The sequence below is a fragment of the Corapipo altera genome, unplaced genomic scaffold, assembly GCF_003945725.1.
Source record: "Corapipo altera isolate COAL_440 unplaced genomic scaffold, ASM394572v1 106, whole genome shotgun sequence".
In the NCBI taxonomy this organism is placed as follows: domain Eukaryota; kingdom Metazoa; phylum Chordata; class Aves; order Passeriformes; family Pipridae; genus Corapipo; species Corapipo altera.
Genome location: NW_020885019.1, coordinates 530,328 through 551,845, shown reverse-complemented (window position 1 = coordinate 551,845; position 21,518 = coordinate 530,328). Strand labels below are relative to the sequence as shown.

General features: G+C 56.3%; 1 protein-coding gene across 19 annotated transcripts; it reads left to right on the top strand.

Moving 5' to 3' along the window:
• Window positions 1-1,391: 1,391 nt before the first annotated feature.
• TPM3 (tropomyosin 3) lies at window positions 1,392-20,159 on the top strand. Of its 19 annotated transcripts, XM_027667722.1 has the most exons (12): window positions 1,393-1,521; window positions 1,880-2,005; window positions 7,248-7,381; window positions 8,227-8,344; window positions 8,598-8,668; window positions 10,014-10,089; window positions 10,562-10,624; window positions 10,773-10,842; window positions 12,608-12,686; window positions 14,526-14,589; window positions 18,331-18,451; window positions 19,001-20,159. In XM_027667722.1, the coding sequence occupies exons 1-11, from the start codon at window positions 1,408-1,410 to the stop codon at window positions 18,406-18,408; spliced, it is 993 nt and encodes a 330-aa protein (XP_027523523.1). In that variant the 5' UTR covers window positions 1,393-1,407; the 3' UTR covers window positions 18,409-18,451; window positions 19,001-20,159. The 19 variants fall into 19 exon arrangements, 15 of the variants coding, with proteins under 15 accessions (XP_027523523.1, XP_027523508.1, XP_027523510.1 ...); XR_003531684.1 differs by lacking the exons at window positions 10,014-10,089; window positions 14,526-14,589 and adding an exon at window positions 9,452-9,527 and having other exon boundaries at window positions 1,392-1,521; XR_003531683.1 differs by lacking the exon at window positions 14,526-14,589.
• The last annotated feature ends 1,359 nt before the right edge of the window (window positions 20,160-21,518 follow it).

Below are 21,518 nucleotides of genomic sequence, written 5' to 3'. Positions count from 1 at the left end.
TGGTTCCTCCTGCCTCCATCTGCCCCTGCCTCTGTCTGATATGTTTGATATTAGGTTGTTTTATTAGAAAACCAACTAAATATCAAACATATTCTTACAGCGCCAGGGATGCTCAGCGCTGACTTGGCCAGATGCTACCTGTGCCCTGCCCTGCACCGGGGGGTCCCTCTGCACCTCATCCTGCAGCCCCTGCCAGCCCTTTCACTGCTGCAATAAAACCTGTCTGCCCATCTCCATGGCGCTTGAGAGGGGGAGGCCAGAGCTGTCCGGGGGACCGGCGGAGGTTTGGGATGGCAGCGGGGTCAGCATTTGCCACCTGTCCCCTTGCTCACACTGGGGATGATGACAATACAAAGGCCCGTGGCCCCGTGCCCACTGCTGGCTCTGCTGCCCCAGCACAGGGGGTTATTTATGGAGGTGCAGCCACTGCTCAGGGCCCTTGGTGGGTGGGCACTGTTCCCCCAGGGCCCTGCCCAGGGTGCTACGAGCTGTCACCAGGTCTCTGTCCCCCAGGTCCGTAGGTGCTGACTCCTTTAGCCCCCAAAATCTGTCATTGGGGCAGTGAGTCTCTTCCATGGGAGATCTTACACTGGCTTATGGGACCTTGGGGCCGCCACGAGGAGGCCATGAATCCCCTGGCTGTGGATGGATTGCTGTTGCGTGCCCTGAGAATTCCTCCCTGCGCCTCAGGAATCTGCTCCTCCAGCTGCCAACAGCATCCTCTGCCTCAACACCAAGCACCAGCATGGCTGGAGCTGGGCTCAGGGCTCAGCAGGCTCCTGGGGGGTTCTGCCCCTGGTGCCGGGCTCAGTTTGTCCCACTGCTCCCTGCAAAGCCAAACACCCTGGGCCAGGGCTGCTGCCAAACCCCTGCTCCCAAAATAGCACCAGGCTGAGCTCACCCTTTTCCATGCCACCCCCAGGCAGGGGTAAATGTCAGCCCAAGGCCACCAAAACACCCTAAGCCCCTGGTGGAGGGCAAACGCAGCAGGGTAAGACTTAGTGCTAGTGCTGCATGGACTCAGCTCAACATCCTGAAGGAGCGCTGGGTGGGAACACAGTGTCCTTGTGGCACCAGCCAGAGTGTCCTGTTGCATGGGGGGCAGGGGCTCAGCTGGGACAATACAGGACCCCCTACTCCGAGACCTGCCACTGCTTTTTATAACACTCCAGCTGTCCTCAGCAGCCCAAATAAGGCCGTGGCCACCCGGACCCCCTGGGGCGGACAATGGGTCCCGAGCACAGACTTTTTGGGAAGGTGGGGAGGCGGCTCAGCCCAAGAAAGGCAAAGCCCTCGGGCTGGGCAGAGCTGATAAACAGGCAGTGGGGCACAGGCAGCACAACTGCCCTGTCCACCCCTTGCCAGTCCCGCATTCAGCTACCCGCTGCTGCCCGTGTCCCAGTGAGGATGGAGGCCATCAAGAAGAAGATGCAGATGCTGAAGCTGGACAAGGAAAATGCCCTGGACCGGGCGGAGCAGGCGGAGGCTGAGCAAAAGCAGGCAGAGGAGCGGAGCAAGCAGGTAGGGCAGGCAGCAGCAGCCCCCAGCCCATGGGTGTTGGGAGGCGGCTTCTGTTTGTGTCAGCTCACCGTGAGCCCAAACCCAACACCCAACACAGACTCTGGCTGGGGTATGAGGGTGCCACAGCTGACACTGTCCTGCAGTTCAAGGGCACCCCGAGGGCTGCCTAGGGCTCAGCCCCTGCCAGTTGGTGGGGTGTGGGAAAAGGACAGACACTGTGGGGCAGTGCTGGTCCCAAGGATGGGGCAGGAGGGATGCTGTGGGCCAGAGCTGAGCCTGGGATGGGGCAGGCAGGGCTCTCTCACAGTGCAGGGGTCCAAAGTGGTGTCCACCTGTGGTAACATCACTGCCCTTCCAGCTGGAGGACGAGCTTGCTGCCATGCAGAAGAAGCTAAAGGGGACAGAGGATGAACTGGACAAATACTCTGAGGCCCTGAAAGATGCCCAGGAGAAGCTGGAGCTGGCAGAGAAGAAGGCAGCGGACGTACGTATGGGGTGCAAGGTGGAAGCTGAGGGCTGCCCTCCCCTCGTTGCCTTCCTGATGGGACTGCAGCCCTTCCCTATGCCTTGGGGACACGGAAGGTCCCTGTCTGGCTCAGTGCATTCCCAGCAAAGCTCTGTGGGTGTCTGGGAGCAGAGAATGACCCTGTGAAGGACATGTCCTGAGGACAGAGCCAGGCAGTGAGCAGCCCCTCAAGAGTGAGACACATATCCCCGGGAAACTCTGAATCACAATTGTGGGCAGAGGAGTCGAGCTCCTGAGCAGGAGGAGGAGGAGGAGGAGAAGGAGGAGGAGAAGGAGGAGGAAGACAGGTGGAAGCGCATAGGCAGTGTGAGGATTGCAGAGCCCAGCTATTGTCCACCACTGTTTACAGGAAAACAACGGCACCAGCCGTTCAGGGTTTCACCCACTGGCCGCTCTGCAGCCATCACGAGGCGTCTGGCCCTGCTCATCACTTGCCAGGACCTGGCAGCCAGGGGCCACTTCCCCATGGGGCTGGGATGTCTCAGGGTCCAGTGTTGGGGCAATGCAGCTTTTCCCTCCTGTGGGAGCCAGGAGAAATCCTGCAGCTCCTCTCCCTCGATGGGCAGAGGAGGCAGGAACTGTCCTCTGCTACTGTGCCCATAGGGAAGTGCCTGAGCCCCGGCACAGCACCTGGGCTGCTCTCATTGGCACATTCTGGCTCCGTGCTGGGGGTCAGGGTGTTATTGGGAGCTCTGGAGTCCTTCTGGAACTCTGGGACATTTGTCACCCTGCAGCTTTGCTTGCGGCTCCCTGTCCCAGCACGGTGGCAGTGCCATCCCTGCACTGGAGTCGGCACATGTTCAGTGAGGCATCGCAGAGCTCTGAGATCCCTTTCCCTCCCTCACACCCTTCCTGCTTCCCTCTGCTCCCTGTTGGCATTTTCCTGCTGTCACCACATCCCCACTTGCTTCTTTGTGGATCCCTCTCTGTGTATCTGGAGCCCCTTTTCCTGGCTGCTGCCACCTCAGGATGACCCTCGGGGCTGCCCCAGTTTCCCCCTGGTTCCAGGCAGTGGAGGGACTGGATGGGCAGAGCTGCCTCCCAGGTGCCTCCAGTTCCCACCTCATCCCCGGAAACGTGCCGTGCTGCACATGCCACACATGCCAGCCCAGGCAAATGTGGCCCTGCAGCATCCACCTGCCCAGCTGCTGAGGACGTCGGAAGGCAGCAGCCTGAAACCCTTCCCTTCTATCCATGTGCCCGAAGCCCTGCCAAATGGGCTTTGTGGGGAGTGAGGGCAGCAACGGGGCTCGGTGGTGTATTTACTGAGCTTTTGGGGGGCTCCAAGAACCCTCACGGCACTAAGAGACACGGCTCCTGGCTCCAAGGAACACTGATCTTGGCAGTGTTGGCTGCACCATCGTCTGCCCTCAGACTGGAGGGTTCTCACAGGGGCTCAGGCCGTCGAGATGTTGGGGTTTGGCACACGAGAGTAGAGCAGGAGCCCGGTAGTCACAGCCCCAGTCCTGGGCGGGAGGAGGGACCAGGATCTGCCGCAGGGCTGTGGGGTCCTGGGGGTTGCAGTGTCCGAGTTCAGCCCCTGTGGCCCAGCAGTCCCCAAATGTGGCCCGTGGGGCTGAGGGACGGGTGGCACCGAGGAGTCCGGCCCCATGGAGGGGGAGCCCGTGTGGAGTCAGGCCTGGCTCCTCCAGGCCCTGTGCTCCCCAGCATATGGGGCCGGTCCCAGTGCCCCCACGCCCATATGGCGCAGGTTCCTGTGGACCCAGGTGCCTGCGGTGCAGATCCCGGTGTCCCCCCCGGCCCAGTCCCAGTGCCCTTTTCCCACCAGGTCCGGGTCCCAGTGTCCTTACTGCCGCCTGGTCTTGGTCCCGGTGTCCCTTCTCCACCTGGTCCCAGTCCCAGTGTCCCAGATCCAGGTCCCAATGCCCTAGGCCCCGGTGTGTCCCGATCCCGATGAGTCCCGGTGCCCCAGGCCCCGGTGTGTCCCGATCCCAGAGTGTCCCCGGCCGCGGTGTGTCCCGATCCCGGTGTCTCCACTCGGTCCCGGTGTGTCCTGGTCCCGGTGTGTCCCGGTCCCGGTGTGTCTCGGTCTCGGTGTCCCCGCCCGGTCCCGGTGCCACAGGCCCCGGTGTGTCTCGGTCTCGGTGGCCCAGGCCCCGGTGTGTCCCGGTGTATCCCGGTGCGGCCCCCCGTCTCCCCGGTAACGCTCGCGCGGGGCGGGGCGGAAGTGCCGTCAGTTCCGGGCGGCGGGACCGGGCGCGGTCCCGGGGGGTGCGGGGGCGGCGGCGGCGGGGCCGGAGCTGACGGACCGAGCATGGCCGGGGCCACCACGATCGAGGCGGTCAAGCGCAAGATCCAGGTGCTGCAGCAGCAGGCGGACGATGCGGAGGAGCGGGCGGAGCGCCTGCAGCGGGAGGTGGAGGCCGAGCGCCGCAACCGCGAGCAGGTACCGCCGGGGCCGCCCCGCTGGGGCACGGCCGGAGTGGCGGCGCGCCCGGGGCCAGGGGGTCCCGCTCCGAGCCACGGGGAGCGCCCGCGGGGTCCCGCGGGGTCCGCTGCGCCCCGGGGGTCCCGCCCCGTGGCCGGGGGTCTCTCTGGGTCCCTGGGACCCGCCCGTGTTGCTGAGCGGGGACCGGAGCGGGGGGGGGCCGGCAGGGCTTCGTTTCGCCGTTCCCCGTGTCCCGGGGCTGACCGCGGCCGGGGGGAGGGGGAGGCCCCGGCCATCTTGTGCGGCCCCGAGCCCGGAGCTGCGCGGGTAAGATGGAAGGGAGGAGGGAGCGGGGTCCCTCGGCTGCGGCCGGGCAGAAGCCCCTGGAGCATCTCCCGAGCCCCGCATCCTGCCCCCGGGACCGGCAGCCGCGGGGGGAGGCGCAGGGGCTTGGCTGGGATGGCCTGGAAGGAAGGAAGGAAGGACGGACGGAGCAACCACGGCAGGATCTGAGCTGGCAGATCCGGGGGACGTCGGCACGGCCGGGGACGGGGATGAGGTGACACGGGCAGCACCTCAATGTGCCCGGCTCCCTTGGGCCGGGGGCACAGGCAAGGCCGGTGTGTTGTGGGCACAGGGATGGGGTGACACGGGGCCAGTCCCGGCTCGAATCCGAATGTGGTTCTCAGTGAATTTGCAGTGACTTCGCTGAAGTTGAGCCCTCTCCCCTCGGTGCCCGAGCTGCGTGTCTGTGACAGCACTGTGTGATTGGGCTCTGTTGCCCAGGCCCGTGGCAGAAGCTCTTGGGCCTCTTTTTTCGCAGCCACATAAGGAATTCTCCTTGTAATAGCAGCGTTGTCATGGGAACACGCGTGCTTCTCCCAGCTCCCTGAGCCTCCTTCAGGGGAGCCAACCAGTGCTCCCAGTTTGGCACTGATCCCGGGTCCTGGGGAGCCCTCTTGGATCTCTGTGGGCTGGGGAAGCGATGGTGAGTCCCAAAAGCCAGGGCGAGCTCCTCCCTTGGCTTTCAGGGCTCCAGGTGCTCCCTGGTTCAAGGCTACCTTCCTGAAGGAAGCACAGAGTAACAGGAATGTGCCACTTGCAGCAGGGCTGCCTGGAAGTCACCTGGAAGTTCACCTCGTGGTCCGGGGAAGCCTGACAGTTTTGGCTGCGTCCAGGGAGGAGCAGCAGAAGGGGAGGTGTAAGGGCCCTTCTGCAGTGGGGAAGAGGCACTTCCTCAAAAGCAGCGGTGGTTTTTGGGTGGGTTAAGCACTGCCTGCAGGAAGTCAGGGCTAAGTGATGCAGTTCAGAGGGTGAAGAAGCAGAGGCCTGCTGTGCTGGCGAGTCCCCACCCCTTGGGAGAGGGAAGGTGAAAGTTATCCACCTCAACAGCTCGTGTCCCCTTTAATAGGCGAAAGATATGTCAGGCAGTCTCCTTCCCAGTTCTGTTTAAGGTATTGTTGTGTTCCTCTTCGGGCAGACCACTTCCCCCTCAGGCGGGGCAGGTTCTGGCTCTGGGCACCCACAGGGGTGTGGGCTTCTTGGGTGAGGAGTGAGATGTGCCTGCATGGGAGCTCCTCTGCTGCTTGTGCTCTCCCAGCCCGATCTGGAAATGTGGTAGGGGGTGCCTCAGTGGCAGAAGGAGGGGGAGGGCTCGGACAGCCCCTCCGGGAACTGGATGCAACTGGTGTTGGGCTCCACTGTAACACTGGTGCCTTTCATTGCTCTGCTCCTCCCTCCTCAGCATGGTGAGGAGCAGTGTGTCTGCATAGGCTGCTTTATTAACATTCAGCTAGGGTATTTCATGTCTGTCTGGCATGTGCCTGTGCCCAGGTCTCTGTAGAAGATCACAGCACTGCTCTGGAATGACCACAGCCCTGTCTGCCTTTGTCATCCTGTTGGGGAGCAGCATTCTGAACTCCCCAGGGGGCTCTGGTGGGGTGTCAGTGTCCCCAAAACATCTGGGCTCCTCTGGTCTCTGTCTGGGGTTAGCATGGACGGGGCTGTGAGAAGGGGCCTTGTGGCTGATCACAGTGGCTGGAAGATGGGACAGCCCCTGATCTCTGATGGTGTTTCTGTGGTCACATTTCTGGCAAATGCCTGAGGGCTGTCAGCAGTTTCACCAGCTCCTGGTGCCTATGGCTGTACCGAGGTGGCTGTTGCTGGGGAACAGCTTCCTCAACCTGTCTCAGGACTGGAGGAGGCTTTTGCTCCTTTTCTGGATTGTTAGTGACTCACTCGGAGGAAGGAGGCCTCGAGCAGGGCAGGCTCTCTTCTGGGGCTGTGGGCACTGCAGTGATGAGCCCCTGGGTTGGGCAGCACTGGTGGCCCACCTAGCCTGCCAGCACCTGACATAGCTTGGCATGTCCCTGAACCTGTTAATCCTTCTCGCCTTGCTGGTGAGAGGGTTTGCCTCAAGCAATGCTCACTGGTGTCCAGATGTGTGAGTAAACTGACTCTGTGCTAAGTGGCAGCTGTCACCACGCTCTGGCATGGCGGATAAACAGCTGTGATGGATGGCCTGGCAGAATCCCAGCAGCTGCAGAGGCACCCCTTGGCACAAGTCATCTCCTTAGTGTTTATGGCTTAAACTGTCAGGACAGCTCAGACTGGCAGGGAGAAGGCTGCAGGAGGGCTGCAGCATGGACAAAGCATGCAGGAAGTGTTGTTAAGCTAAACGTGCTGCAGGCATCTGGGAGAGGGGCTGAAGGTTTGCTTAGGGCTCCCATGTTGACCCGATGGCAGAGCTCAGTTGCCCTGCCTGAGCTGCTCAACCTGCACAGGCTGAATCCCCTCCTCTGCTCCCTCCAGGCTGAGGCAGAAGTGGCATCTCTGAATCGCCGTATCCAGCTGGTAGAGGAGGAGTTGGACCGAGCTCAGGAGCGCCTTGCCACGGCTCTGCAGAAGCTGGAAGAGGCAGAGAAGGCAGCAGATGAGAGCGAAAGGTGAGCAAGGGCTCCTGCTCACGCTCTGTCAAACATCTTGGATATGTTTCTGACTGAGGGCCCAGTGCCATCCAACCTTTCAGGCTTCCCAGAGTGGGGTAAGGAGATCCCACATCAAGGCTGGATGTGGGAGTCGGTGCCTGCTTACGCAGAGCAGCTAAAACAATGCTGATGACCTTGAGTGTCTTGGAACCTGAGGCTGCTGATGGCCTTGAATGTCTTGGAACCTGAAGCTAAGGAGCAAGGAAGTGCTGTGTGCTACCACGCATTCCTGCCTCCAAGAAAGGAGAAATGAGTGGGTTTGGAGACCTTGTGAAGGTGGGGCAACCTCTCTTCCTGCCGCCTCTGCCAGCATCCTCCCGACTGGCAGATGTCCCCTGACCTGGCCTCTGATTCAGCAGGTAGTGGTCCCCTTGCAGCTGGCTGATGTGCTTCCTTAGTTGCACACACCATGGTGAGCAGCCCGACCCGGCTGGTGGCCTGCCGTGGAGATGGACTTGGCTCTTCCTGCATTCCAGATGGGGAAGTGCTTGACTTGGCTTTGCTGAGTTCCTAAGACAGCCAGGCTTGTTCTTCTCAGCAGCACTGCACTTCCCTTGACCCAGGAGCCCAGTGAGCTGCTGAAGGAATGTTCCAAGGAACAGTTATTTCTGAGCAATTGAGTTTCACGTCAGCCCAGCGGTATCTGCCTTCCTGTGCCACCCTCTGCACTCAGAGGAGTCATGGCTTGTCAGGAAGCACTGTGGTTCCAGGATAGTGCTGTTAATGCTCTGAAACTCATCTCAGCGCTGGCTTGTCGAGGGTTGTTTTACACACCTCCCCTCCCTGTGCTTACTTCTGGACAGAGGTATGAAAGTCATTGAAAACAGAGCTCTTAAAGATGAGGAGAAGATGGAACTGCAGGAGATCCAGCTCAAGGAAGCCAAGCACATCGCAGAGGAGGCGGACAGGAAGTATGAGGAGGTGAGACTCTTGGATGCTTTAGTACAACTGACCTGGGCTAGGAGAGGCAACTCCTCTTCCTGCTGACAGGGCTTTCGTCAGCAAAGCTTGGTGCAGAGCCTGGCTCTCAGCAGAGCTACATCAGTGCTCTGCTTGGCCAAAAACCTCTGGCAGCTCCAGCAGCTCTTGCAGGCATTCATTCCCTTCACTGCTGTGCACAGCCTACAAGTGCAAAATCATCCTCCTTCCTCTTGATTCTGATTCTCCCTTCCAGGTTGCTCGGAAACTGGTGATCATAGAGGGAGATCTGGAGCGTACTGAAGAGAGAGCTGAGCTCGCAGAGTCGTGAGTAGTCCACTGGCATGTAACTGGCACATCTGCCTCTGCATGGGAACTAACACTGCATTGCTAACCTTGTTACACAAGGCCTGAAGCACTGGGTGGGTTTAGGTCCTCAGAGGAAAGGGCTGGAAGCACTCTTCTCCTTGAAAGAGGATTGGCTCCACTCAGGACAAGGAGTTTGTGATGTGATTTGCCTTGAGCATAGTCACTCTGCCCCTTCGCGTGGAGACACTCCCCAGTCACAGAGGCCAGAGAACCCTTCTCCCCACAGCATTCACCAGCACTGCTTTGTGCGTGCAGTCACGAGATCCTTCACGTAGCCACAGGGCACAGTGCTTGCCCTAAAGCAGCAGAGGCCTCCTGGGCTGGGGACTGAAGCAGCACATGGGATGGCTGAGGGCAGAGCTGTGGCTGAGGCTGGTCTCTGGCTTCTGCAGGTATTTGCAGTAAGCACTCCAGGCTCCTGCACTGCTGAGCAGCAAGCTGGACTTCCTCTGCTCAGAGCAGAGGCACAGATCCCCTTGGTCTTCTTTCACGTGTCCGGATGCTTTAGCTGATCCTTGAGGAGCTGGTCAGGACCTTTCCGTGCTCTGGGCCTTGTCTAACGCAGTTGGTGTGTACGCAGCAGCAGCAGCACTGTGCTTCCTGCCCAGATGTGCATGTTGTGACCATGACTTTTTTGTGTTTCCCCCCACCCCCTTTTTTGCTCTATGGTGTTGTGGTTTTGGTGCTCCTTTTGACCTTGCCCCCATCTGGCTTGTGCCATTGTGTGACCGTCACTAACAGTCATTGCCGGGAGCTGCAGGAGCAGATCAGAGTGATGGATCAGAACTTGAAGTGTCTGTCTGTTGCCGAAGAAAAGGTACTAACCTTTCCCTTTTTGAACCATTAAACCAGAACTCTTGTGGTCTCCTCACTACGCTCCTCCCGTCAGCTTAACTGCGCCTTTCTCTCTCCTGGAACGTTCTGTCCTCTCCGCCCATGAATATCGCTGTCTGAGTGGTGGTGGCTGTCCGTTGGAACAGCTTCCTACTGTACAGCACACTGGACATGCAGCTTCTCCTTGGAGACTCCAGGTCTGGCAGAAACCTGTGTCCACATCTCGCTGCTCAGCTTCGTGCCCTGTACATGTGCTGGCAGAATACTTAAAACATGAGCTCGGAGGCAAAAAGGGAACTTGCTTTCTGCACAAGTGCCTCAAAGCAGGGTTCCATCCAGTCTGATCTCAGACAGTCTCCTAAAGAACTTCCTGGTCTTCCCTGCATGTGGATTCATTTCTTGTCTCCTGTCTTTCCCTCCCACTTCTTCTTTTCCTTTCCCCCCCCCCTTTCTTTACAAAACCCCACAGTAAATGTTCCGAGCTGGAGGAGGAGCTGAAGAATGTCACCAACAATCTCAAGTCTCTTGAGGCTCAGGCTGAGAAGGTAGGGCTGCCTGTCCCAGGGCCAGAAATATTGCTGTAGTGCTAGGAGGGTGTGTGAACAGCAGAGCACCCACTGGGATGGAAATGATGCAACTGCAATCCTAAGCAAGCCAGGAGAGCTGTGCTTGCTCTCCTGGGAGGGCTAATGGATTTCAGCGGAGGGCTGTGGAAGCTGGGGTGCAGGAAGCTTGGCTGCCCTTCCCTGCCTTGGGACAGACTATCAGCCAAGATGTTTAAGGTGCTAAGATGTTAAGATGAGAATTTTTCTGTGCCCAGGTTTGTGTTCTGTGCATGATGTGGGACTTGCTACCTGACCCAGTCCTGTTGGACACAGGCAGGGATGTGAACAATTCCCAGTTGGAAGTTTCTGTGGGCATGTGTGCTGCAGCGAGGAGTTTGTCTCCCTCTGTAGCTGTGGGCTTTCTGGAGTGGGAGGTACCTGGGGCTGCTGATTGCTAACTTCTTTTCCACAGTACTCTCAAAAAGAGGATAAATATGAAGAAGAGATAAAGATCCTGACTGATAAACTCAAAGAGGTGAGTGACCATGTCAGGATGGCCCAGCTGGGTAATCTGGCCTCAGCTTGATGGGGGAGAGGCGTGGAGGATGGGAGACTCCATGTCCTCAAGCTGATGCCCTTTGCTGTAGAGCTGTTGCACTAAGTGGCGTGTTTCCATCTGGCAGGCGGAGACCCGTGCTGAATTTGCTGAACGCTCTGTAGCCAAGCTGGAGAAGACCATTGATGATTTGGAAGGTACATTTTGGTGATAGGAAACGAAGGAATATGTGGTGAGGAGTGAGGAGCTAAGGAAGGCTGTCTCCCAGGTAGCTGGAGAGTGCAGAGGCTGCTGTACTCCTCAGTACTTGGATTATGACCTGACTTAGCCTCCAAGGTGAGGCTTGCAAGAGTCATGCCCTGTGTATGTGCTCTGAAAATAGCTCCCCAGCTATACTGCAGCAGATCTCAAGCTCCTTTTCCAGACACCTGCCTTATCTAACTGGCAGCTGGTGTGTTTTGGTGGTGATGTCCTCAGGAATGTAACTAGATCCCTATGCTCCAGCTTAATCCAATTTAAAGAGTGGCATAGGAAAGAAACACCTAAACTTGCAGGAATTAGTCACAATAACATCCCTGCATGCAGAAGGTCATGCACATGCTGGCTGCTGCAGACAATGTCCTGCCAGTCAACCACAGGAGTCAGTGAGTCTTGAAACAGCCCCTGTGAAGACTCAGACTCCCCAGTGTTGATCCTGGATCCTGGTCAAATCACCAGCAGCCCCATCCACGAAGTGTGGTGGTCAGCCAGTGCCGAGGATGGGTTCCTTTCCTCCTGCCATTCCTTCACACAATCCTTCAGGAGCACTCCTGGGGCCAGCCATTGCAGAACCTTGCCTCAGGCCACGAAAGAAGAAGGTTCCAACTACCTCCCTGAAATCTGGGGCTGTGGCCAGATTTTCCTGTGGATTACTGTGTCTGGAGTGGTGGTGCTGGTAAACCAAATCCCTTACAGGCCTTCTGCCTTGACCGCAGGTGTGCCTTTGTGGTCTTATAGTGCCAGGTCTTGGAGATACAAATCCCCATCCTACTGTCTGGAGCTTTATTATCTAGAAATAGCAGTGGTGTCAGCTGAGCTGTTCCAGAACCACAGCTAAGAGCAATCTGAGCTACCTCATGATCCAGGGCAAACTTCTATGGGGAACTGCAAAAACTCCACCACATCCCTGCATACTCCCCTTGAAGTTAATTGAGAGTTGGCTCTGGTCTCCAGCCTTGCTGCTGAAGTGACCTAGTTTGTGACAACTGACAGAGCTCCCCAGGCTCTGTGAGGCTGTTAACAGCATGACCAGCTGTACTGTAGCCCAGGCAGCCCGAGCTGCAGCAGCCTGTGCCGGCTCTGCAGGGCTCAGGAGTGCATCAGCACAGCTCCAGGCCTGCCCCTCCCCAGAGGCCATGAGCTGCCTGGCTGCTCCATTATCTGATGGAGAACACCGATGTGGCTGGTCTGTTCCACTTGCCCTGCCTCACTGCCTCCTGCAGGATGGGAATTCCTTCTGATGCCCAGCTCTATTACATGACTGACTTCTCCCAAGCCAGTCTTTGCATTGAGACACAAGGTGAGAAGAAAGCACCTCGATTGATCAGTGCCCTCCCTAGGTGTAGCAGGCTTCTCCCTAAGTGGATGAAGTTGCCCTTCCCTGCTGCTCCTCCTGTCACTGGTTCCTGCTGACCTAGCTGGGCAGCTTGTTTTTACAAGCTAATGTGGTTTGAGTGCTTGGCTCAGCTCCCTTTGGAGCTGGATTGTAATCCTGGAAGGCACTTGCTGGTCAGATTGTCCTCAGGCTGCTGGAACCCTCCTGTTTATTGTTGGGGATGAGCACAGAGGCCTGAGAGCTCCACATTTGACTTAATTTTCTTCTGTTCTTGAGTCCCACCTGCTTTTCCTGCCCCAGAGTGTTGGAAGAACTCCTCTGCCTTCCCTCATTGTTTCCCTTTTGTTCTCCTCCTAAACCTCTTCTAGATGAGCTCTATGCACAGAAACTGAAGTACAAAGCAATTAGTGAGGAACTGGACCACGCCCTGAATGACATGACTTCCATGTAAATATGAGCTGGCTGGCGTTTGCCTCTCGCTTCAGCAGCCTGGGCCGCCAGCGCTTGCTTGGTTTGCTGTGGTTTCTGTAGTTGGAGAGTCAGTGGCGCTTGTGCCGTCCCAGGTTACTTCTACAGATCTGCCCAAGGCGCCCCAGCATGCTGTCCTCTAACTCTAGGTCCTCGTGATCTGCATGTGTAACCAAGTGCTGTGCTGGCCTGAAAGGGTTCTGACTTGAACTCCTGGAGCGCAATTCCCAGTCCTGCTGGGAAAAGCTTCCTGAGGTAAAGCAGCTTTGTTATCTGCTGGAGCCACTAGGCCATGATCTCGGGATTCCTTCAGGAAGAGGCTGTGGATAACGCTCAAGTGGATTCCTTAGGAGTTGCCACAACAGGCTTGAGATGGGCTGGATCATGAACTGATCTGTGGAAGTAGCTGAACTCGTGTGTTTCTGCAACTTTGCTCCTCAGCTTTATGTTCAGATCTGCAGTGGGTGCTGCTCTAACAGCTGCTCTGCGTGGTCCTTGCACTAACCCAGGAGAGGACGGGTCCTCACCCCTCAGAGAAGAGCCTTAACATGAGTGTCCCAAAGCTGCCTCAGCAGAGTTTGCTGTGCACAAACACCGAAGCTTCTCTTAAAATTAGTGTCTCCTTCTGTCTCACACAGATAAGTCTTGCGATTCCAAACTCCACTTTGGATTTGTCTCTCTGCTTGGTGGCTTGATCTACATCTGCACTCTGCATTCACGCTCTCTTCATCTCACTTTGAATTCCAGTACCTTTTTCCAGTTACTATACGCAGGGCATCCCTGGGAAAGGGTGCTGTAAAGACACTGAAGCTTGACAGCAGCAGCAGCCCCCCAGTTCTGCTGCTCTTGCTCCCAAACAAAGCTCCCTCTGTGTGACCTGATGTGCCAGACACAGCCTGCTCTGAGGGGCTGCCCTTTCTGTGTTGGGGGAGCTGGGAGGATGTTGTTCTCATCTGCATATCTTGTGTGGAGCCATAAAGCTCCTTTTGTATTTCTCTTGCCTCTTACTCGAGCATGATGTCACCTTTTTTAAGGAAAACAGTTCTTGTATAAATGGAACAGAATGGCTGGTGCTTTTGAGAAGTGGGATTCTAGTGACCACTTGCTGCTTTAGCAGCAATGTTTCAGCATTGCTTTCAAACTAGTGTCACCTTCAGTGGAACACAGACCTCACTAGCATGCTGGATTTTCCCTTGAGTTGTGTTGCTGGCTCCCAGATGCAATGGCAGCACTGCAAACGGGGCCTGTGGGGTCAAACGGGAGGCTGGGGGTTGCAGCAGGAGACCCTGGAGCTGTGCCTGACTGAAGACGCTCCTCATTCGTGCCTGCTCTGGAGTGTTCACCAGCACCAGTTGCCAAGCACTGGCTTGCAGTGGGAGGTCACACACCTGGTACTCACTAGGCCAAGACGTGGAAGCCAATAAATATTGCATGAGCTCTGGCTGGTCTCCCGTGGGGCAGGACTGGTTTGGGTGTGAGGCTCTGCCTGTGCCCAGAGAGGGATATGAGGCCCCTTGCTTCAGGAATGAGGAGGCACTGCAGCAGGGCTGTGAGCACCCGAGCCAGGGAACCCATGTTTTGTAGAACCCTCCCCTTGCTGTCCAGGGGATGAGGGCAGCAGGATCTTTCTGGGAGCGTGGCATGGAGCTCTCCACTGGGCACTGCCACTGGGCTATGAGCACCTGGCACGCGTCACTGCTGCGCTGTTGCTCGTTGTGTGGTATGATAAACACTGGTCAGCCTGTGGTAACGGTATGTGCTGCCTTGTGGGGGCTGCTCAAATACTTTTTCCTTTTTGGATTGATTCATCTGCCACAGTGCCCGAAGAGCCCTTCGTGAGCAGAGTTCTGGTGACATAGGACACCTGCCGTGGTTTCCTCAGGTTTGTGCCCCTCTGTTCTCCACACAACAGCACTGGCAGTCAGGATAGTCCAGGCATGCCCCAACCTGTTCTCACTCTGTCTTTGGTGCCAGGTCTGGGTGGGGAAGGAGGGAGCATTCCTGTAAGGAATTCCAAAGTACGGTCTGACTCTCCTGGGATGTGGGGCAGTAACTGTGCCCTGTAAGCACAAAGCAAGAACCCAGAACTCCTCAGTAACCCATCTGCAGCTGGAGTTGGGGGTCTGGGTCCTGTGGGAGGGGCAGGGCTTCTGTCAGTGTAGAGGCTTCCAGCCTGGTGTTCCATTGTCAACTGTTGGGACAACGGGGCCTTATCTGTGTTGGTCAGTCTCTGCAGGGAGGGTGTCATATGATGGACCAGGTTCTGCTCAGTGGTGCCCAGCAATAGGACAAGAGGCAATGGGCAGGAACTGATGCCCAGGAAGTTCCACCTGGACGTGAGGAAAAGCTCCTTTCTTGTTTGGGTGGCCAAGCACTGGCATGGGCTGTGCAGAGAAGGTGTGGAGTCTCCCTCACTGGAGATAGTCCAGAACCGTCTGGATGCAATCCTGTGCTGTGGATGGCCCTGCTGGAGTAGGGAGGTTGGACCAGATGACCCCCTATGGTCCCTTCCAGTCTCACCCATTCTGTGATTCTTACTGGGTGGAAGATGGCAGCCTGCCCTTGAGAAGTGCCTCTCTCCTCATGAGGAGGTCCTGTTGTGTTTGACTCATGCTGTGGGGAGCTGGTGGCTTTGCTCTGCACAGTGGTGTTCCAAGTGATGTTATCTGAGGCTGGGCTGTGACAGGGCCTTTCCCTGCTCGTCTGGATAGAATCCATGCTGGGTGGCGGGTGATGTGTCATCTGCCCTGGGAGGTTTTGGAGGCATCTGGTCTGACTGGATTGCTGGGCTTGTATGGGCTGGTTGCTGTGAGCTGGGCTGTGACTTGGGAGTACTGCAAATGCAGATTAGCTGACCAGCAGGGCCAGGTCCTGGGGCTCCCTCAGTGGCAGTGATGGCTGGTGAGGCTGCCCTGGGGCTGGGCAGAGAGGAGAGCAGGCCTAACACTGGGGGTAGCAGCCTAGGCAAACATTTCATGTGGGGGAGCTGTCCCTGAGGTCTGGGAAAGGTTTGCATGCCAAACACTCCAGTTTTCCCCCTTTTGCGGGTGGATCATCAGGTCCCTGTCCACAGGCAACAATGCTTGCTTTAAAGCTGTGAGCTGTTACACCAACTGACAGCCACTGGTCCTTCTGAGCACAGTTCACTCCCATCCTCTGCTGCTCTGGGGACCCAGCACCAACCCAGATCACCTGGGGCTGGAGGCTGGCATCCGGGTGCCCAGCTGACCTGCTCAGAGCCAGCGTGGAGCCAGAGTCCTTAGCAGCAGTAGTAGCTGTTGTGCAAGGTGTGGGCCAGGATGGGATGGGTGTACCCACAACTACCCTCAACTTCCAGATTGTGGTGGCACAGGAATCACTGGCTTCTCTGGCTCTGCCTTGGTCCCTTGGTGTCTTTAAAGAAGGGACAATCAATCAGCATTACTGCCCTCTCCTACAGAGTGAGTTGCAGCTGGAGCAGGTCCTGAGGGCTGAGAGAAGCTGAGGGTGAGGCTGAAGGTGAACTTCCCCCTCTGTGTGTGGGTGTCACTCTGGAGAGACTGGGCTGAAACCCTGGGGAAGGCAATGTGCTTTGACTGTTCCATGCAAATCAGTTGACTGTCTGGAATCTTACCCAGCTAGATCTTGTTCAAGAGCAAAATATTCCTTGGTTGAAAGCAATGAGGAATGGTGTAGCTCCCCTTCAGAGGGTGCCCAGGACCTCCTAGTACAAAGATTTGAGGAGAAGCCCAAGGCCAAGGCTGTGCTCTAGGCTTGCTGCTTGGGCACAGGCAGCACACTGTGTGTGTCACTGCAGTTGGTGCTGGTCAGTTCTGCCAGGCTGGAAGCTGTTGTGTAAGCATTTTTCACTGCCTGGAATTCCCCTAAGTGCAGGAATTGGAGCTGTCGGGCTGGGAGGACCCTGCCTGTGCAGATGGGCAGAGAGAGATGCTGAATGGGCTCTCTGTGGTGGCCAGTTGTGTCAGGACATTGGCCATCCAGCTCTGAGAGATGATAGGTCCTGGGAGGGGACCAAACTGGTTCTCCCTTTCCTGGAACTGCTCATGAACACGTGTGCTGGGCATGAGCCTTGAGGACACGTGTGGCTGCTAGACCCCTGTGGGGCTGTAAGGGACTGGAGAGCCATGGCTGCAGAGACAGCGACAGCTTGTGTCCTGCTCGTGTAGTTCTTCTAGGGCAGATCTAAAAGAGGAGCCTGCACTCCAGAACTTTCTCTGTCCTGTACTAGAAGCAGTTGCTGCCTTCAGTCCTGTCTGGTCTGAGTGGTTGGTGTGGTACCAGGTGTGTTCTCAGAGGATGGTCCTCCAGGGATGAGGTGCTGTCATCCTTGGTTCTCCTGGTGTCCTTGTCCCACTGTGCAGATCCTGTCAATCCTACTGCAGTGTGGTGTGGCTCCCTCTGGAAGCTACTCCTGGTTCGGCTGTGGTAGGACTTGTTTCTGCAATGTGCTCCACAGGCTTAAAGCACATCCCAGGTCTCTGTCCTTACTGGGGTCCAACCCAGCCTGCTGGCTCGTCTTCTGGTGTCTCCTTTTCCTTTCTTTGCCTTTGCACATCCTTGGCAGCACTTCCACTTCTGTCCACATTTGGTTTCCTCTGTGATCTTCCTGAGCTGAAGCACAAATTAGAGAAAGACAAACCTTTGTTCTTTCCAGCTTCACCTGAGAATAGCCCAGGCCATCCTTGGATGGAGACAAGCTTGTTTGATGTGTTCATCCTGGTGCTCTACTAACCTTCCCTTTCTCTCTTTTTCTCTCTTCTTCTTGTTTCCCTCATCCTGTCACTGCTGCAGAGCGCCTGTACAGCCAGCTTGAGAAAAACCGCCTGCTCTCTAATGAGCTGAAGTTAACGCTGCATGATCTGTGTGACTGAGAAGGGGCTCACTAATCCCATAAATGAGCTTATTGCGACCACCAGTGCTGTGGACCACAGTGAAATCTGATCATTAAGACTGGCAGACTTGTGAATTTTATGCAATTGCCGCTTTTTAATGAGGCACTTGAATTCATCCTATAATTTATTTAAGCATTTTTTTAACATATAAAGGTAAACTCTATTCTTGGTGAAGTAACACCCAGACTTGGCTGGTTTTTGAGCGGTCTTGTTTGCTTGTCCAGGGGGTCCTGCCTGGCTCCTCCATGGAACCAGAATGGCTGCACCCCTGAAATGAGGGGTGGGGTGAAGTTAGGCTTATGTCTGCTTGAAGCTGCTACAACTGAATTTGTGATTAGGTAAATGACTGTAGGATTTCCTGATGCATGGAATGATGGCTTCTGCCAATGAATGACCGACCTTGTAGTCTGTGAGACACTGCACACCTGTAGTGTGTTCCTATCTAGGGGAGTCCTAACCGAGAAGGTGTGGGGTAGCAGTCATTTCCTGGGCCTGACCCCAGTGCAGCTGCAGAGCCCTGGAAGGGTTGGGAAGGCTCATGGATATCTTGGCAGCAAGTCCCAAAATGCACAGCCCAAAGCTGTGTCCTGGGTGCCTGCAGAGTGTGTTTAAACGCTGCCATTGCTCATGCTCGAGGAAGACTGTTCTCTCTCTGTGCACAATTTCTGACTCTGGGGAGGTTGGGAGTGGCTTTGGGAGTCTGCCTGTACCTAAAGGACATTTTTCAACAGCCTGTCTATCCAGTGTCCCAGCGTGTGGATGTCTCCAGTGATATGGGTGGGCTCACCTTTGGAGTAAAGCCTACCTAGAGCACTAGCTGCTGATCTGCTCTCCTCCTGGCTTAAGGAACATGTGAGAATCGACTGCACAGCTGCCTGTAGTCTTGGGCAGGGTGCAGCTCCCTTGCTCCTTGCTCTCTGCCTGTCACTGCCCCAGCCCCTGCCCCGCTGCCCTCCAGGCTGGTGGTCTGCTCCCTGCTGCTGGGCTTGGCATCCCTGCCCTGTGCTGAGGGAAGGGGATCATAGCCACCTTCTAGGGGTGATTTCCAAGTGTGTGTTGCTCTCCGGATGCCTTGCTGGGCCACGTGGATCAGCTGTGGAGGTGTGGAAGCCCTGGGGAGAGCTGGCTGCAGTCGGAGGCACCTGCATGTGAGACACTGCCTAGGGCTCTGGCTGAAGGCACACCATGACTGTGCTGACTGGGAGCACAAGCAGTGTGAGAGGCAAGGGCTGCACACAAGCCAGGTAACCTCAGAGCTTCCAACTGCACCCAGCCAGTCACCCTGGCCCGAGGATCGCTGCGGCAGCGTGCAGGGAAGGGGCTGGCACAAGCTTTCTGTGGCAAAGGAGTTTTGGTTGTCTTGACACTGCTTTGTAACTCTCAACTCTTGCTTTCTGCCAGATAAACTGAAATCCACCAAAGAGGAGCATCTCTGCACACAAAGAATGCTGGACCAGACCCTGCTAGACCTGAACGAGATGTAATAGATCCCTGCCACCGCCTCCACCACGCGATGCCAGGCCCAGCTGCTGCTGCCCTCTAACCCTGGGGACCAGAGTTTACGTTCTGTTGCCAACTTGACCAAACCCAAATCTCCTTTGCCCCAGGGTTAAAGGCCACCAGGTTGGGCAGAGCTTCAAACAGCATCATTAAGGGAAATAAACAATGCAATAATGTTTGGGGAGCATGTTTGAGATGTACACATTTTGTAACTACCTTTTTTTGTAGCAACCATTGTAAACATTCCAAATATCGTGTGAGGCTGGTGAGCTACACTTCAAAGCTCTTGGCTTTAAAATTTGGTATTAACCTTCTGTTAATTGGCTCTAGGCCACCCTGCTTTGGCAGGGCAGGAAAAGGGTGTGATGGTGCTTGCTGTGAGTCAGAGTAGCCAGGCTAGGGATGGAAGCCTGTTGGGAAAACTTCCTTTCCAAGAGCTGTTGGCCAAAAGTGCAGTTCAGTTTCTCAGCTTTAAGGTAACTGTGTTGGGGAGGAGCAACTTGTGTGAAAGGTACTTTTTTTTTTCTTTTTTTTTTAAGCCAAGCCAGTCATCTGAACAATTGAACCTTCACAAGGATTGTGTCCCTGCCCCCCCACCGTTGGCCACTTCCTTTCCTGGTGGGCTTAGAGCAGCCATGGCCCCTCTAACCCGTTGCTACCCTGGGGCTGACTTTGCCTTCACTAAGTGCTGGTGCACCAAGCTTCACCGCTCATTGCTGTGTTACACTAAACAGCTTAAGTACAACAGCCCTGTATTCTTGGAGAAGTGTTTTTGCCTACCTGGAGGGAGGGAGCTGAGCCTTCCCTCCTGGCCAGGACTGCTCTTACTGTCTTAATTGAGTACAAGCCATCTCGCTGTGCATTGCTGGTGTTTCGTGGTTGTGAGGCATGAGCGCGGTATTGCCACGCTCGCAGCGTGTAGCTTGTGGTTTGAGCATGCTGCTTGGTTGTAGCAGTTTTAGGGGCCAATCTGGAGACAAAAACCCTATCCAGTGTTTTGATACTAAATTGAAAAATTGTGTTACTGTCTTTTGAAATAAAAACTGATCCCTCCACACCACTGCTGGCTGCAGAGCTTTACTGTGTGTGATCCACTCCATCTGGGCTTGTGGGGGATGAGGGTGGGGATGAAGGCCAGGGTGTGTGCCCATCTCCTGGGGATGAGACCAGGCAGAGGGTAAAGATGGACTTGCCAGTGTCTTCCTAGGGCTGGAGCACAAACGTGGGACTGTGGGGTTGAGTCCCTCAGTCAGTTTGGAGATGACAGTGAGTTGCATGGGAGTGTTGATCTGCTGGAGGGCAAGAAGGTTCTGCAGAGGGATGTGTACAGGCTGGATCAATGAGCCAAGGCCAGTGGTGTGAGGTTCAACAAGGCCAAGGGCCAGGTGCTGTCCTTGGGTCACCACAACCCCCTGCAGGGCTCCAAGGCTTGGGGAAAAGTGGCTGGAAAGTTGGAAAAAGATCCAAGGGTGCGGGTGACAACAGGTGAACACAAGCTGGTGTGTGGCCACAGGCCCAGGGCAGTGACCATCCCCTGTACTGGGCACTGCTGAGGCATCTCCAGTCCTGGGGGCAGTTTTGGGCTCCTCATGACAAGACATTGATGGGCTGGAGCGATTCCAGGGAAGGGAATGGGGGTGGAGAGGGATCTGGAACACCAGGAGCAGCTGAGGGAGCTGGGGGGACTCAGCCTGGAGAAAAGGAGCCTCAGGGGGACCTTCGTGCTCTCTGCAACTTCCTGACAGGAGGGTGGAGCTGGGAGGGGTCAGGGTCTGCTCCCAGGTAATAAGTAACAGGATGAGAAGAAATGTTCTCAAGTTACGTCAGAGGTTTAGATTGGATATTAGGGAAAATTTCTTCACAGAAAGGGTTGTCCAGCCATGGCACAGGCTGCTCCATCCAACCTGGCCTTGAACACTTCCAGGGTTGGAGCAGCCACAGCTGCTCTGGTTAATCTGTGCCAGGCCTCCCCACCCTCACAGGGAAGAATTCCTTCCCAATATCCCATCTAACCCTGCCCTCTGGCAGTGGGAAGCCATTTCCTCTTGTCCTGTCACTCCAAGCCCTTGTCCAAAGTCCCCCACCCAGCTCTCTTGGAGCCCCTTTAGGCACTGGAAGGCTGCATTTTCCTGAGCTAGAGAAGGTTTGGAGAGCACAAGGAACCATCCTGAAAAAACCCAAACCCTGAGCTCAGGATCTTCCCCTGGGGGAAGGGGTGTAGCTGTGCCTGTGAAGCAGGAGGCTCTTGCCTGGTTTAGCAGCCCAGCAGTCCCAGGGGCTGCTGCAACCTGACAGGGAGCAGGGGCCGAGGGGCTGCTGTCCTGCCTGTGCTGGGTGGGGGGATGCAGGCTTGTGCAGGATCAGGGGGGTTGTTTTCTGAACTCTTATTGTTGGCTGGTGTCCACACCAACACCTGGAG